General features: G+C 60.0%; 2 protein-coding genes across 6 annotated transcripts in view; one reads left to right on the forward strand and one right to left on the reverse strand.

Annotated features, from left to right (window-relative positions):
* The window catches only part of CASKIN1 (CASK interacting protein 1), a 29,485-nt gene extending 22,491 nt beyond the window's left edge, over nucleotides 1–6,994 (forward strand). For both annotated transcript variants that reach the window (XM_085074309.1, XM_085074310.1), the window contains 7 exons: nucleotides 738–835; nucleotides 957–1,067; nucleotides 1,139–1,240; nucleotides 1,692–1,830; nucleotides 1,900–4,014; nucleotides 4,118–4,511; nucleotides 5,084–6,994. In XM_085074309.1, the coding sequence (XP_084930435.1) occupies nucleotides 738–835; nucleotides 957–1,067; nucleotides 1,139–1,240; nucleotides 1,692–1,830; nucleotides 1,900–4,014; nucleotides 4,118–4,511; nucleotides 5,084–5,180 (3,056 nt within the window). In that variant the 3' untranslated portion in view covers nucleotides 5,181–6,994. The remainder of the gene's footprint in view (nucleotides 1–737; nucleotides 836–956; nucleotides 1,068–1,138; nucleotides 1,241–1,691; nucleotides 1,831–1,899; nucleotides 4,015–4,117; nucleotides 4,512–5,083) is intronic.
* A 221-nt stretch (nucleotides 6,995–7,215) lies between these two features.
* The window catches only part of TRAF7 (TNF receptor associated factor 7), a 28,677-nt gene continuing 20,371 nt past the window's right edge, over nucleotides 7,216–15,521 (reverse strand). For all 4 annotated transcript variants that reach the window (XM_085074312.1, XM_085074314.1, XM_085074313.1 and 1 more), the window contains 13 exons: nucleotides 15,380–15,514; nucleotides 14,060–14,277; nucleotides 13,805–13,878; nucleotides 13,287–13,335; nucleotides 13,022–13,149; nucleotides 11,927–12,009; nucleotides 11,473–11,512; nucleotides 10,997–11,113; nucleotides 9,834–9,956; nucleotides 9,014–9,133; nucleotides 8,728–8,859; nucleotides 8,462–8,581; nucleotides 7,216–7,944 (listed from right to left, as the gene is read on the reverse strand). In XM_085074312.1, the coding sequence (XP_084930438.1) occupies nucleotides 7,930–7,944; nucleotides 8,462–8,581; nucleotides 8,728–8,859; nucleotides 9,014–9,133; nucleotides 9,834–9,956; nucleotides 10,997–11,113; nucleotides 11,473–11,512; nucleotides 11,927–12,009; nucleotides 13,022–13,149; nucleotides 13,287–13,335; nucleotides 13,805–13,878; nucleotides 14,060–14,277; nucleotides 15,380–15,514 (1,354 nt within the window). In that variant the 3' untranslated portion in view covers nucleotides 7,216–7,929. The remainder of the gene's footprint in view (nucleotides 7,945–8,461; nucleotides 8,582–8,727; nucleotides 8,860–9,013; nucleotides 9,134–9,833; nucleotides 9,957–10,996; nucleotides 11,114–11,472; nucleotides 11,513–11,926; nucleotides 12,010–13,021; nucleotides 13,150–13,286; nucleotides 13,336–13,804; nucleotides 13,879–14,059; nucleotides 14,278–15,379; nucleotides 15,515–15,521) is intronic.

The following is a 15,521-nucleotide window of genomic DNA, read 5'->3' on the forward strand; positions in this document are numbered from 1 at the left end:
AGGGTGCAGGCGTTGCCAGGGAGAGGGGAAACATGCCGGAGCGATGCAGACGCAAGTGGGATGCAGACGTGAGGGAGATGCACACGGCAGAGGCAGGCACATGTGAGGAGGATGCCCACGCGAGTGGGATGCAGATGCCCGAAGGATGCACACACCCGGAGGATGCACACACACATACACACACACAAACACACACATACACACACACATGGAAGATGCAGTCTCTGGTGGGAGGGAAGGGGCTTCTCTTGCTCATCCTGATCAAAAATATGAGGCAAAAATTTCGGGGCAGCTCTCCTCACCCTGAGGGGGGGCACCAAGGGATGTCTGTGGGGTTGGCCCAAGGGATGAACAGCTCGTGCCAGCCTGCCTGGTTGGTGGCAAGGCCAGAGCAGTGGGACCAGAGGGTTTCGGGCAGAAGGATCGGTCCGGCTGCTGCCTGGGCAGCAGGGACACTCACTCTGGAGAGGTCTGGCTGGGTTCCACTGCTCGGGGCAGCGCTGGGTGGAGCAGCTCGCCTGCCCATCCCCGAGGAGCAGCCCCTGCCCAGGGCACCGCAGGGCGCTCCGGGCTGCTGTGCTGGGGTGGGTGTCGCTCTCCTGTGCCTGCCGTGGCCCTGCCAACCTGCTGGTGTGGCTGTGGCATCCCACCCAGGGCAGGGCTCCACTCTCCCTTCCACGTGGCCGGAGCCTGGGAGTGGGCAGCCCCGGCACCGCTGACCGCTGCCCCTCCGGCAGGTTCGTCGCGGTCGCAGAGCGTGGCCAGCTCCCCCTACGCCCCCCAGCCCCCCGCCGAGCCCCAGCTGAAGAAAATGGAGCCGCCGTCGGAGGGGAAGGTGAGCAGGGAGCGCTGGGTGCATGGGGAGTGTGTGGTGGGGACAGCTCGGGGGACATGGGCAGGAGTGGCGGGTCCCCATCCCCAGAGCTGCCCCGATCCATCTGTCCCTCTCACCGCAGAGCTCAGAGGCCGTGTACCAGTGGCTCTGCAAGTTCCAGCTGCAGCTCTACGCGCCCAACTTCATCAACGCCGGCTACGACATCACCACCATCAGCCGGATGACGCCGGAGGTGAGGCCAGGAGTGGTGGGAGGGAGGCACGGCTCGAGCAGGGCGCCACTGACCCCCTCTCTCTGCCCCAGGACCTCACGGCCATCGGTGTCACCAAGCCGGGCCACAGGAAGAAGATTGCCTCGGAAATCAACAGCCTCAACATCCCCGAGTGGCTGCCTGAGTACAAACCGGTGAGGGTCGTGCAGGGCCAGGGGGGCTGAAGCCACATCCGAGGTGGCAACGAGTCCCCTCCTGGTCCCTTCCAGGGAGGGGTGGCACCAGACGAGGGTGGGAGCTGGCTCCACTGTCCCAAAGCTGCCCATGTCCCCTCCTGACAGCTTCCCAGGGACCACCAGGCTGGTGCCAGCCGTCATCATGTGAATGTGACACTGCGTCCCCTGACAGCCCTCCTGCCCCAACGTCTGGGCACCGTGAGAGGCTTCTCATGGGAATAGGGCTGGGAACGGCCCAGGATGCTTGTGGGGCAGAGGGACAGCACACAGACAAGGGGATTTCCCTGGGGCTGTGACCCCCCAGCCAGACGGGATGTCCTGCATGCCGTGGGTGTTGTGGTGCCAGGGGGTGCCAGGGCAGGACCCTGCTGCCAGCCGGTGCTGAGCCGTGCCCCACACACCTCCCCAGGCCAACCTGGCGCTGTGGCTCTCCATGATCGGCCTGTCCCAGTACTACAAGGTGCTGGTGGAGAATGGCTACGAGAACATCGACTTCATCACGGACATCACCTGGGAGGATCTGCAGGAGATCGGCATCACCAAGCTGGGTAAGCCCCGTGCGCGGCGCTGGCTGCGGCGGCCTTGGCGGTGACACTGATGGCGTGTGCCACCCCCAGGCCACCAGAAGAAGCTGATGCTGGCGGTGAAGAAGCTGGCGGAGCTGCAGCGCGCCGAGCTGGGCAAGTACGAGCCAGGCACGCTGAAGAGGAAGGCGTCGGGGCCGTGCCCAGAGGTGCTGGCCATCGAGTCCCCCCCGCCAGAGCCACCCGAGTGCCAGTCGCCCAAGATGACCACCTTCCAGGACAGCGAGCTCAGCAGCGAGCTGCAGGTGGCCATGACGGGCGAAGGCCCCGAGGAACCCCCCGAGAAGGCGGCGAACCCCGCGGCCCCCGGTTACCGCTCCCCGCCGGCGCTGGGCGGCCGTGCCCGGCTGATGAGCAGCTCGCAGGAGCTGCTGGGCGACGGCCCGCGGGGTCCCCCCGCCGCCACCATCTCCAAGAGCCAGGAGTACCTGGCGGAGGGGGCCGGGGAGAGCCCCCCTGCGCCGCCCAAGGAGAGCCGCCCGTCCCGGCACGGCCACCCCGTGAAGCGCGCCAGCGTGCCCCCGGTGCCCGGCAAGCCCCGGCAGCCCTTCCCACCCTCCGCCGGGCAGCTGACGCCGCCGCAGACCCCCGGCAAGGCACGACCCTCGTCACCACAAGGCCCGGCGGCCCCTCACGCCACCGCCAAGGTGAAGCCCACGCCGCAGCTGCTGCCGCCCGGCGAGCGCCCGGCATCGCCCCGCTCCCTGCCCCAGTCGCCCACGCACCGCGGCTTCGCCTATGTCCTGCCGCAGCCCGCCGAGGCCGAGGCGGCGCCGCCGGGGGTGCCCGTGCTGCCCGTCTCGGTGCCCGTGCTGTGCCTGCCGCCGGCGGGCGAGGGCGAGGAGGAGCCGGGCAGGCCGAAGAAGCGGGCGCACAGCCTGAACCGCTACGCCGCCTCGGACAGCGAGCAGGAGCGGGACGAGCTGCTGGTGCCGGACGCGGGGCCATACGCCACCGTCCAGCGCCGCGTGGGCCGCAGCCACTCGGTGCGGGCAGCCGCCGGCGGCGACAAGAACGTCAACCGCAGCCAGTCCTTCGCCGTCCGCCCCAAGAAGAAGGGACCCCCGCCGCCCCCTCCCAAGCGCTCCAGCTCCGCCATCTCCAGCGCCGGCATGGCCGAGGACTTCCCCAAGGAGGGTGAGGGCGAGGCGGCTGTCGGAGCCCCGAGCGCCGAGGGCGAGAGCCGCCGGGAGCAGCGGCGGGCCAGCGACCTGGGCGGCAGCGTGGACACGGGCAGCGCCGGCAGCGTGCGCAGCATCGCGGCCATGCTGGAGATGTCCTCCATCGGCGGCGGGGCCCGAGCGCTGGCGCTGCAGAAGCCACACGTGGCGGCCGGACCGGGGCCGGCGCAGGCCAAGGCGCCCGATGGCTACTACCTGCAGCCGGGGCCACCCCCGGGCAGCCCCGACCGCGCCCGCGTGGCCACCGTCCTGGCCACCGTCAAGCATAAGGAGGCCATCGGGCTGGACGGGGAGGTGGTGAACCGGCGCCGGACCATCAGCGGCCCCGTCACCGGGCTGGTGGCAGCCGCCCGCCGCGAGCGCGCCGACAGCGTGCGGTCGGAGGCGGCCGCCGACGGCCCCGGCGACAGGCTGCGGGTGGAACGCGGCGGCTCCCCCGACGGCATCCCCTTCGCCGAGGACGGCACCCTCACCATCAAGCAGCGGCCGCGGCCCCTGGGGCCGGCCCGGGGGGAGGCGGGCGAGGGGCTGTCCCCGGCGCACCGCCACGGGGACCTGGCCAAGGTGGAGGCCAGCGCCACGCTCAAGCGGCGGATCCGGGCCAGGCAGAGCCAGCAGGACGGCGTCCGCTTCGTGCTCACCGAGTCCGACACCGTCAAGCGCCGGCCCAAAGCCAAGGACAAGGAGCCGGCGCTGGAGCCGGCCACGCTCGCCGTGTACCAGAACGGCACCGGCACCGTGAAGCGGCGGCCGGCCTCGGAGCTGAGCGGGGCTGAGCCGCCGCCCACCCCTCCGCCCGCCGCCCGCCCCGACGGCCCCGAGTACGTCCCGCCGCCCGCCGAGCCCAAGAAGCCCTTCAAGCCGCCGGTGTCCCCCAAGCCTGTGCTGACGCAGCCGCCTCAGAAGGTGCCCGGGCCGCCGGTGCCCGTCCCCAAAAAGGTGCCCATCCCGAGCCCCGGCAGCCCAGGTAGGTGCCCCGCCAGCCCCCCGCGACAGGCGCTCCCCGGGGCGGACGCCGGGGGTCCCAGCCGGCCCCGCCGCCCTCCTGCCCCTCTCCCTTCTCTCCGCAGAGGTGAAGCGGGTCCATGGCACGCCGCCCCCGGTGTCCCCCAAGCCCACGCCGCCCCCCACGGCGCCCAAGCCCCCCAAGCCCCACGCCGCCATCCAGTCGGCGAGCGCCAGCTCCACGCCGGCCCCGTCGCCCGCCCGGCAGCTGAGCCCCGCGGCCAAACCCTCCAGCACGCCGCCCTCGCTCTGCTCCAGCCCCGCCAAGCCCCTCTCGCCCGGCGCGCAGCCCCAGCAGGTGCCGGTGAAGCCGCCGCGCTCCACCATCGCCAGCCCGTCCGTCGACAGTGGCGGCCCCGAGCTGGCGCAGCAGAAGCTGGAGGAGACCAGCGCGTCCCTGGCCGCCGCGCTGCAGGCTGTGGAGGAGAAGATCAAGCAGGAGGACAGTCAGGCGGCAGAGTAAGGGGGTGCAGGGGTGGGTGGTGGTCCCCGGGGAGGGTGTGAGGCCACTCGGTGCCACCGAGCACAGGAGGCCACAAGCGCCGTGGGCGGGGGTCAGGCTGTGACACCGCGGTGGGAGTGGAGTGGTGCTGGGGGTCGCCAGTGGGGCATCAGGGGACCCTGTCTGGAACTGCATTGGGGAGGTGATACTGAAGGACATCTTGCTGGAGCAGCACGGGCAGGGGGTCTTCAGCCTGTGGGTTTGCCGGGGCCTGTCTTGGAGAGGGGACACTGGGGACGTGAAGCCGGAGCACTGTGCCGTGGCGCTGGGCACCGCAGTACAGAGAGGCGGGAGGGCCGTGCCGTGGGGCAGAGGGGGCTGTGCCATGTCCCTGTCCCGTGTGCTGTCCTGACCTGGCTGTGCCATGTCCCTGTCCCGTGTCCTGTCCTGACCTGGCTGTGCCATGTCCCTGTCCCGTGTGCTGTCCTGACCTGGCTGTGCCATGTCCCTGTCCCGTGTGCTGTCCTGACCCGGCTGTGCTATGTCCCTGTCCCGTGTGCTGTCCTGACCTGGCTGTGTCACTCCCCAGCTCGGCCGTGGAGTCGAAGAGCACCGTGAGCATCCTGGACGACATTGGCAGCATGTTCGACGACCTGGCGGACCAGCTGGATGCCATGCTGGAGTGAGGGGCGCCAGGGCCCCGCGAACCTCAGGGCTTACGTGGGCACAAGGGCACAACGATCCACGACCCCCCGGCCCCGCCGCCCTCCCCCGTCCCCTTTGTACAGCCGTCCCCTCCCGGACATCCCGTCCCTCGGGGTTTGCACAAAGAAGAAGATACCTCAGGATTGTGCTCACGGACTCGGCGCCGGCTCCGGCAGGACTCCCTTTTGCAGAAGCAAAAAAACAAAACAAAAACCACAGAAATAAAACCCAACGGAAGAAACAAAGCAACACGCTCCGGACCGGACCGAACCGCTGCCGGGGCTCCGGGGGGCTCCCGACTGACCTGTCCGGCGGTGCCCCCGCCCTGCCAGCCCCGGCGCCGCGGGTCACCGCGACCCGAATGTAGCACAAGCCCTGCCCGGCGCGGTGGCTCCGCCAGCCGCGTGTCACCGACGGCGTTTGCTGGTGGCGGGGCCGGGCGGGCAAATGCACTTGGGTTTCTTTGCTTCGTTTTTAATTTTTGATTTTTAAACTTTGTTTTCTTTCTCGGTCGGCGGTGGCGGCGGTGTCCCCGGGGGCAGCGGGACGTGCCCCTGCCTGGCCCCTCCCCGCCCGGGGACAGGACGGTGATAAGCTATAAAGAAAAAGTATTAATTTATTGGAGGGGAAAAAGAAAAAAAAATAGAAAAAGATATAAAGCAGATTTCCCCCACCCCCAAAATAATAAAAAGAAATAAACTTTAACAAATATATATTTAAAAGATTTAAAAAATATTAGCAATTATATATAAAGCAGTTAAAAAGAAATCAAGAGAAAACTGGATTTTAGCTTGAGAAAAAACTATTAGATTATACTAAGCTGTGTGTCTTGTGGCAAACTCATTCTAAGAGTAGCACAATATTTACCTTTTCTCTGGGTGGAAGGTACGTGCGAGCGGTTCTGGTCGGCTTTTCCGTTGGGATTCAGTGTCGCGTCTTTCTTTTCCCACCGTTACGAACTCAAAGGATGTGCCTTGTTTTATGGAGGTTTTTGTTAATTAATTCTTCCACTGGAGGTGTTTCATTTCTTTTGGAGTGTCTTCGGGGTTCGGTTTGGTTTCTTTTTCCGAGTTGCGTTGTCGGTCTGTGTCTGGGTGAGTGTGGTGTGCGTGGTGTGCACGCGGGGTGCGTGTGCTCGCGGGTGTCCTGCGGGACGCTCCGCTGTATATTCCTGTATAAACTGGAGTTGGAGTCTGGTTCAGTCGCTTGAGTCCTGATGAATGCATTTTTTTGCTTGTGGTTTCCAAACAAAAGTGTTGCTGTTCCTTTCTTTTCTCGAGACGTGGAGTGGTCTCTCCCTCCTTCCCTCTGCCCTCCTTTCCCTCTCTCCCCCATCTCTCCCATTGTGGTCGCTGATCCAGATGTGTTTGGCACAACTTTGAAATTTCTTTTAAAAAAAGAAAAAAAAAACAACGACAAAACACAAAAAAAAAAAGACTTTAAAAAGAATTAAAAAAATAAATAAATCACCCGCCTGAAAATATCTGTTGAAAAGAAAAAAAAAATATGTATCTAAAAAAAAAAAATCCATAAAGTTCTACATGATGGATATATACATATATATATTTTTTATGATTAAGTTATGGACTCTGTATCGTATCCCATCTGTCCAGCTCTGCATCTTGGTGCTGCTCCCTGCTCTTCTGTGCTTAGATTTCACCTCTACTCGTCTTTATTCCTATTCTGAATTGTAGATGGCTCGTGGTGCTGTGAAGACGTTTCCTCCTATACCAAGTCTGGCAACAAATATTTAAACAAAAATAAAAAAATAAAACCCCTGCCGGGCTGCCACCACTGTTTGTGTCCCCAAGCCCTCCCGAGTCCTCGTGGCATGCTGGGTGTTCAGTGTCATGCCAGGTGTTTGTGCTGCACAGTCTGAAGGCACCCTGGGTGCCTCTGTGGGGTGCTGGGGCCTGGCTGACACCTGTCCCCAGTGAGGTCCCACACCCCAATTTTCACCCCATGGGGCCAGTGCTGGCCACTGGCTCCTTGCAATAACTCACACTGGGCAGGAACAACTCTTTCTGCTTTTATTGTCAATGAAGAAATAATCAAATCTATATTACAATCTTAAAAACAGTAGAAAATGTGAGTAAAAATGCAACGGAGGCTTTTTGTCTTTAATGTGGAGACCATTATTACAGGGTGGTGAACAATGGGCTTGTGGAACTTGATTTGAGAACTAGCTGTGGCGTAAAAATCGTACCTGGCTACTCAAGGAAACACCTCTTCCTGGATGGATCGGCCTGGTGCCTTGGCAGTAAAATTAAATACTAGACAGAAAGGGGTCGGGTGCCCACCCAGGGTATGGCCTAAAGCTCAGTCCTGCCACAGACAGGGGACCAGCCTGCCGGTGTCACCACCAGGACACGTGGATCTGTCCGGTCCTGGTGCTGGCCAAGGGCTGTGCTCACTTGGCCCCGAGCCTGGAGGCCCAGTCCCTGTGTCCCTGGGGGGACACAGGCAGAGGAGGGCACTGGCATTGGAGCAGCTCCCTCTTTTCCAATCATCTGGGGCAGATCTGAGGGAACATCTGGAGTGTCCATGGGGCAGAGCCATCTGGAGAGCTGCCAGCCAGGGTCCGGGGGAGCTGGCCAAGGGGCAGCAGCAGCAGGCAGTGGTCGGTGCAGGAGGAGCTGCAGCAGTCGTTTCAGTGGTGTGGTCACCCACAGGCCAATGGAGGGGAGAGTTTTTGGTCTTTCAGTGTGCAGGACTCGTGTGACACTCTGGTTAGCACGTCCAGACCTGCGGAGAGACAACAGGCAGTGACTCCTGAGCAGCCCTGTGGGCTTCGCTTCATCCCCCCATGGAGCTTCCCTTTGGGCTGCCAGCATCCACAACACTGTCAGGAGGGAAACCTCCCACCTTGGAGAGCCATCCCCTTGTTTCACAGAATCCCAGAAGCATTAAGGTTGGAAAAGATCTCCAAGATCATCGAGTCCACCTTGTCACCCAGCCCAGAGCACTGAGTGCCACATCCAGTCATTCCCTGGACACCTCCAGGGATGAGGACTCCACCACCTCCCTGGACTTAGCAACCCTTTCCATGAAGACATTCATCCTCATGTCCAACCTGAACCTCCCCTGGCACCGCTTAGGATTATGTCCTCTTGTCCTTGTCCCTTGTTCCCGGGGAGCAGAGCCTGACCCCCACCTGGCTGCATCTTTCTGCCAGTTTGAAGATGGCTCCTAACTCATTTAGTGCCCTAATTCCAGCACTGCATGAACCCAAACCATCCAGGAGAAGGCTGAGGTAACCCACCTTCACGGTGCTGTCCACGGCGCCGGAGAAGAGGCGGCCGCGGGACACGGCGAGGGCGGTGACACTGCCCTGGTGGCGCAGCAGGGTCTGGGTGCAGATCATGTTGTCCATGCTCCACACCTGCAGGGCACACGGGAAGTGTGAGCTGAGCACAGCCAGACCCCCAGGAGGGACAGGGATGCTGCGTGTCACGGGTGACACAGGTGACACACGGAGGCCCTGTGACACGAAGGGCTGGGGGTTCCTGGGCTGCCCTGCACACATACCCTGAGCGAGCGGTCGTAGGACGCGCTGAAGACTTTGGTTTGATCGGGTGTGGAGATGACAGCGAGGGCATAGACTGTCCCCACGTGGCCGGTCAGCGTGCGGACCTGCTCCTTTGTCTCGATGTCCCAGACCTGCGGGACAGAGCCGGGCTTGGACGCTGAAGCCACCGAGCTCCCCTGTGGGAGGTGTTCCCACCTGCATGCACAGGGGGACAGGCAGAGCCAGGTGCCCACACCCCTGTCCCCCACTCCCACGCCCCTGTCCCCCATGCCAGCCCGTCCTCACGTGGATGAGGTTCTCGTAGGTGCCGCACACGATGTGGTGGTTGGTGACGGCGATGGAGTACACGCTGCCTCCCGACGTCTGCAGCACGTGCACACACTCCAGGTTCCGGATGTCCCAGATCTGAAAGGGACACGGCAAAGGCTGGATGAGACCCTTCTGCAGAGGGGAGATCCCTTGCAACCATTCTGCCACGTACACAGTCAGCCTGGCTCCATGTGTGCCCAGATCACACCTTTAGGGACAAACCAATCCAGCTGGGACTGTTCAGCACTGAAGAGCAAATCCCTGATATCTTACTTAGCTGCTCAGCTTTGAATATCCAGGCTGGAAACTTCACATGCTTTGTATGTGATCACACACATGTGCACACACAGTCCTTGATAGCACTAAAACCTGACACAGCCAAATTAACAGGATTCATTAACACAGAGAAGGGCAACTTCCAACTCTCCTGAGTCCCCCAGATGCTGAGAGGTGAACTATTCATCAAAACCTGAGCCAGCACAGAGGAGGGAGGGCACTGGGAAGCCTCACGCAGATTTATGGTAACTCTGCAGCCAGACAGTGACCTTCCCCCGTTATCAGCAGGAGTGTCAGAGCAGATAAGGCTGCGGCAGCCGCGAGGCGCCATGGCTGAGGCCCCAGTTTATCCCAGGGAGCTTCCCCAGCAGCTCCCAGGGCCTGCCCTGCAGAGATGGAATCAGCAGAGGAAAATCCCGAGTATCACAGCAGTGCTCTCACATCCCAGCAGCTGCCTCTGGCACTGCTGCCCCAGTGCAGAGCAGAGAGGCTCAGGGTGTCAGCAGTGCCAGCAGCTCACCTTGATGGTCTGGTAAGATCCACTGTAGAGATAGTTCTGGGAAGCCACCAGAGCTCGCACCCAGTGATTGAGACCTGTCAGCTCCTTCTTCAGCTTGAGCTCAGTACCCACAATATCCCAGACCTGTGGAAAGCAGGGACACACACACACACAGAGGAACCTCAGTGGGGCTGGGCAGGACATGGCCAGCAGTGCCTGCTCCTGCCCACTCTGCTCGAGGCTCTCACAGTTCCTGTGGAGATCCTTGTCCTGGCTCTCCTGCCTGATGGGAATTGCCTGATCCCACTGACTTGCCAATAAAACCCACTAACTGCTGAGAAAGCACATTCCCTGAGGGAGCCAGCCTGGAGCCTCCATTACTACTGGCTGGGACCCTCCCCTAGTGGAGCCACGGAGCAAAACCTAAACCACAGCTGCAGCAAGGAACTGCCCTGCACTTCCACACAGCTCCTCTCACACCCCCTGGCACACAGGGACTGGCAGATCTCACTTCCCCTGCTCGGCTCACTGGCAGGAAGTGGTCAGGGATGACAAACCCAAAAGGCCCCAAATTCTCCTTGTGCTGTGTGGCTGCTCCAGCCCTGAGCTCTCTCCAGAGCTGCACCACTCCAGGCCCCAGATAAAGAAAAGAGCACAGTCCTCTTACAGATGGACGGGCCCATAAGCTGTCTCACCAGGAGCTGGAAGCAGAACCATGGGAATCCAGCCAAGGCTTTAAAGGGCAGCCTGCAAAGCTGTTCCCTGATTTCTGCATGTTTTCAGTAGGCAATGCAGACTCAAGATCCTTTGGAGGCAGATTCAAAACAGGCAGCCTGAATCTCCAGCCAGTTCTGGAGCACAGACAGAATTCCCAATGGTCTGTGCAGGTCTGTTGGGGGTCTGAGGACACACACACTCAGGAACTGCCAGGATGCTATCCAGCTGCAGCCTCAGGTTTACAGAGTTGGAAGAAATACAGTGTTTTTGCAGCCAGAGAACAGCTTTGCCTTGATCACAGAGCATGGGCTGTACCTCTGCAGTGCTGGCTGCTCTGTGCCTCTGGAGAGCTTAGCAACAAGGTCACCTACAGGTCAAAATGCCACTTCCTTCCTCTTTGGACACTTCTACCTGAGGGTTTGTACTCCCAGTCCCCAACCAGCCCCAGAGGAGCCCCTGAGCTGTACCTTGATGGCTTTGAGGGAGCCACTGAAGAGCATGTTGTGTGAGGAGACCAAAGTGCAAACAGGATTGTCGTGTGCTCGGATCGTGTTCACCTTCTGCAGGTTTTGAATATCCCAGACCTGCAGAGAAGAGCCACAGAGTCATGGAACAGTTCAGGTGGGAAAAGCCCTCCGAGATCAAGCCCAGCACTGTCCAGCCCACCAAAGCAGAGCACCCATGAGGGGCAGGGCAGACCCCTTATGCTGGGGCCCTTCCCCTGCCTCTGGAGGTGGGGAGTGACATGCAGGCAGGACAGGTCACCTGTCTGAGCCACTGCCCTGGCTGATCAGGACTAACCACCCTGCCCCAACTCCACACAGGAGCTGGGAGTGGGAAATCCAGCCCACAGGAAAGCCCCAAACCCAAGGCAGGAGTGCAGGCAGTGCACACAGCACACGAGGGCTCTCAGTGCCACCAGGACACAGTCTTGTGTACTCACAATGATGGTGCAGTCAGCAGAGCCGCTGTACAGCTTGTTCCTGCAATGACACCAGGACACAAATCGGGGTCACCAAGGGACAGTGCTATGTGCAAGGTCCCAGCTTGTCCCCAGGCTCTGGTGGGGGAACAGGAGCTGCAGCCCCACGGCCTCACTGTGCCAAGGCTGCACATACCCACCCCAGAGCAGGCCCAGCTCCTGTGGGAGGCCAGGCTGGACTGGTCCCTGGAGCAGAGAGCCAAGAACCCTGCTGGTGACCAGGGGAGGAAGCCAGGACACGGGGGACACCAGAGAGACATGCTCTTTGTCCATTTTTCCAGAGCAAAGAGGCAAGATGTGCCTCTCATGCATAATTTGGCACATGCAGCACAGAGGATGGGAACTGTCAGGGCATGCTCAGGAGCCCCAGGGCTGTCCCCATTCTCCCCACGGGCAGGTGTCCCTCTCCACTCACCCCTGGATGCAGAGAGCCAGTACAATTCCATCGTGACCCTCCAGGGTCTTTTGGCACTTGTATGTGGTACAGGTATCCCACACCTAACAGGAAACACAAGGCAGCAGCTGGAGCACAGGCAGGATGTCAGCAGCCAGAGGAGGAAACAGGCTGGCTGTCACCTGGGCACTGCCTGCCTGGCCCCCAGGGCTTGGCTAGGAAAGGGAATGTACTGCAGAGGGTCAGGCTGGAGCTAAAGAGACAACAGGGCAGCAGCAGAAATCAGCTTTTCCAGCTCTGTCTCTCTCAGCCCAGGCAAACACAACACACTGAGAAAAAGGAGCAGCTTTCAGGCTCCAGCTTTAGCAATTCCCACCCCATCCCAGGGCTCCAATGGCACAGCACAGCTTCCTCTGCTGCTGCAAAGGCTTTCCCCCCCTGAGCACACACTGCTCTCCCAAGAGGAACATGGCAATGTGGTGCCCAGAGCAGCCAGGGCAGGGGATAAATCTGCTTTCCTTCCCTAAGCACAGCAATAGCCATTTTCTTCTATGTGGCTCTAAAACCAAGGAAACTAAACCCAAGCTCTGCTCCTGGCAGGGCTGGTTGTGGCAGCCCATGGGGGTCCCCAGCCTGGCCAGCAGCCACCAGCAGCCACCACAGTGACACTGGGAAGGGCTGGTGAGGCTGCACCGGGGCAATGCTGTCAGTTTGAGTTACTGAAAACAGGACAAAGGAAAACAAACATGCCATAAAATGGGGAAAGGACACATTGGATCAGGGACAAATGCTTTGTTCAAAGATGACTTTTTAGAACAAAGGAAAATAAAATCAGAAGCTGAAATAGTCCTGAATACCCTAAACACCACATAAAGCAAAACCAGCAGCAGCAGCAGAAATGAGATTCTAATCAGGGCTTTGCAAAGATCTAAGTTTCTCTCAATTTCACTATCACATAATGTTTCCTTGCAGAGAATTTTGTGCAACTATAATGACAAAGAATCATTTGATTCTTTGGAGGAAACTTTAGGAAGTGACATCCCCCACCCCACAAATGAACTCAGCTTCTGTTCCACATGCAAATGCAGAAGGTGCACTGAAGAGGGAAGCTCTTACCTTAATGGTTTTGTCTGAGGAGCCACTGAAGAGCAGGTCTCCTATGGAGTACACACACAAACACCACACAGGGCCCTGGTGGCCCACAAAGGTCCCCTTGCACTTGAAGATCTGCTGAGGATCATAGGCTGCAGAAAGGAGAGGCGGGTGAGGGAGGGAGGGAGAGCAGTGCTGCTGCTCTGCACAGCTGTGGCAGCACCCAGGGGGGCTCCCTGGGCATCCCCCAGACCCAGCCCGAGGGGGTGGGCACCCCAGGGATACTCACAGCCAAGGATGCCCATGTTGAGCCGAGCATTGATGTGGGAGAGCTCGTCCTGAAAAACACAACAGGCTGTGTGAGCTGCAGAGCCATGCAGGCCAGCCTGGCCTGGGCATGGCTTTAGGACTGCTACAAGCCCTCTTGTCTTCCTGACTCCCACAGGGCCCTTAGTAGCCAACTCATCCTCTCACCAGAGGGCTCTCCTCTGTGACTGCCACATCCCTCTGTCACCTCCCTCCAGAGACCACAGGGCTCTGACAGCACCTCAGACCTGCACTGAACTCTTCAGTATTCAGACAGGCCCAGAAATATCTCTCAGAATATATTGTCCTCACTCTGCTATTCACCAGACTGCTTGGATCTGCTCACTTCCCTGCTTTCTGCAGGCAGGGAGAAGGGTACAATGCCCCTGCAAAAGGCCCAGGTTTTGGAGCAGAAGGCTCTCCCCAAAGCCTCCCCCCCACTGCAGGAGAAGCCTAGCTAGGAGCAGAGCCAGCTAACTCCATCCCAGGGTATGAACTCACGTTCAGCATGGAGGCATCCCTGCGGAATTCCATCAGGTCCTCGCTCAGCTTGCTCTGGTTCTCATCCAGCACATCTGTGAGAAAGGGACAGAGCCACAGTCATGCAGAGCCACTGGTGGCATCCCAGGGAACAGGCAGAGGACACCCAGTGCCACCCAACCTCGGAACACACTGCTGCCATCAGCAGGGAAAGCAGCCCTGTAACGCACCACCCAAATAGCTGCTCTGTCCCTACAGCTCTAACCATGGACTCACCAAACTTCAGCTCCAGGTTCTTCTCCAGCTGGTCGATTTTCTCTGAGAGTTTCCCCAGCATGGAGCGCAGGAAGGCGATTTCCTGGTCCTTCTGGGCCATTGCCACCTGCATCTCATGGAAGCGATCATCTGTCTGCTGCAGGAACTCCTTCAGACCTTCAAACTTGCACGTCTCCAGGTGGGTCTCATAGGTGTCCTGGTTTCCTATGAACGTGCACCTGAAGGGAAGGCAGATGCTGGCTGGAGCAGGGCTAACATGGAGATTCCTTGCTCAGCTGGCTCCTCAGTGGAGCTCCAAGGCCTGTGTGGGTCTCCAGTTGTCCTGCTCCTCCTACCAGCAGCAGGGATACTGTGGTTCATGATTCTTCAAAGGGTGGACTTGATGATCTTGGAGGTCTTTTCCAATTTTAATGATTCTGTGATCCTGCTGGGACAGGCAACTGCAGGACAAGAGAGGCCAAGCAGCTCCCCTTTTCCCAGCCAGGGCACTGGCCTCAAACTGGACTGTCTGTCTGGGTAGTTGCAAGGAACAGCAGATCTTGGGCAGGAGACAGAGTGTGGTGTCAGTTTGCTGTGCTCATCAGGAGCCATCAAAACCAGGGGAAGAAATTGCAGCTGACCTCAGCAGGTGCTGACTTGGGCCTGCAGTGTGGCACACAGTCAGGGCTGCTCTGCCAGGACTTGCCTTGCTCTGCCTCTGCCAGGATGTGTCTTAGGATCACACAAACAGAATTGCTGAAGTTGGAAAAGCCCTCTAAGACCATTGAGCCCACTCATTGCCCCAAAGCCACCACTAACCCATGTACCCAAGTGCCACATCGACATGGCATTTGAATCCCTCAGGGATGGGGACTCCACCACTGCCCTGTGCCAGTGCTGGAGAACTTTCTGTGAACCTTCTTCCTGCAACAGTAAACCCAAGCAGGGCTGCCCTGGGGCTCAGGTGACAGGGAAACCTCTGAGGCAGAGCAGCACTTCCCTTGCCTTGGGACAAGGACTGGCTGGCAAGACACTGCCAGGGTGCTCAAATTACTCCTGTCCTCATCACCCTCTCTTCATGCTCTGACTCTCCTCCAGCTGTTCTCCTGCTTGTGCACTCACCCTCCTCCTCCCTGGGCACTGTGACCTGCCTGCTCCCACACAGAGGCTCTGGGGCTGCCTCTGCAATCCCTGTAACCCTGAGCTCAGCCTCAGGCCAATGCACAGCACTGGGGAGAGCTGCTCAGAGGCCTCAGGGACACCCCAAGGCTGCAGCAGCCAAGAAGCAGCTCGGTAATGAGCTCAGTGCATCTTCCCCACCCAAAAGCATCAGCTCCTTACCCGTATTTGGAGTGGGGACACTTGATGTGCTCACACTCTTTCAGGTGAGCCTCCAGGTTCATTTTGAGGAGGGGAGGGCAGCTGGGGTTGTTGGGGCAGCGCACAGGTCTGTAATCACAGCTGCTCTCATGATCCCTGCCCA

The sequence above is a fragment of the Lichenostomus cassidix genome, chromosome 14 (genome assembly GCF_008360975.1).
Source record: "Lichenostomus cassidix isolate B80296 chromosome 14, HeHo_3.0, whole genome shotgun sequence".
Lineage (NCBI taxonomy): Eukaryota > Metazoa > Chordata > Aves > Passeriformes > Meliphagidae > Lichenostomus > Lichenostomus cassidix.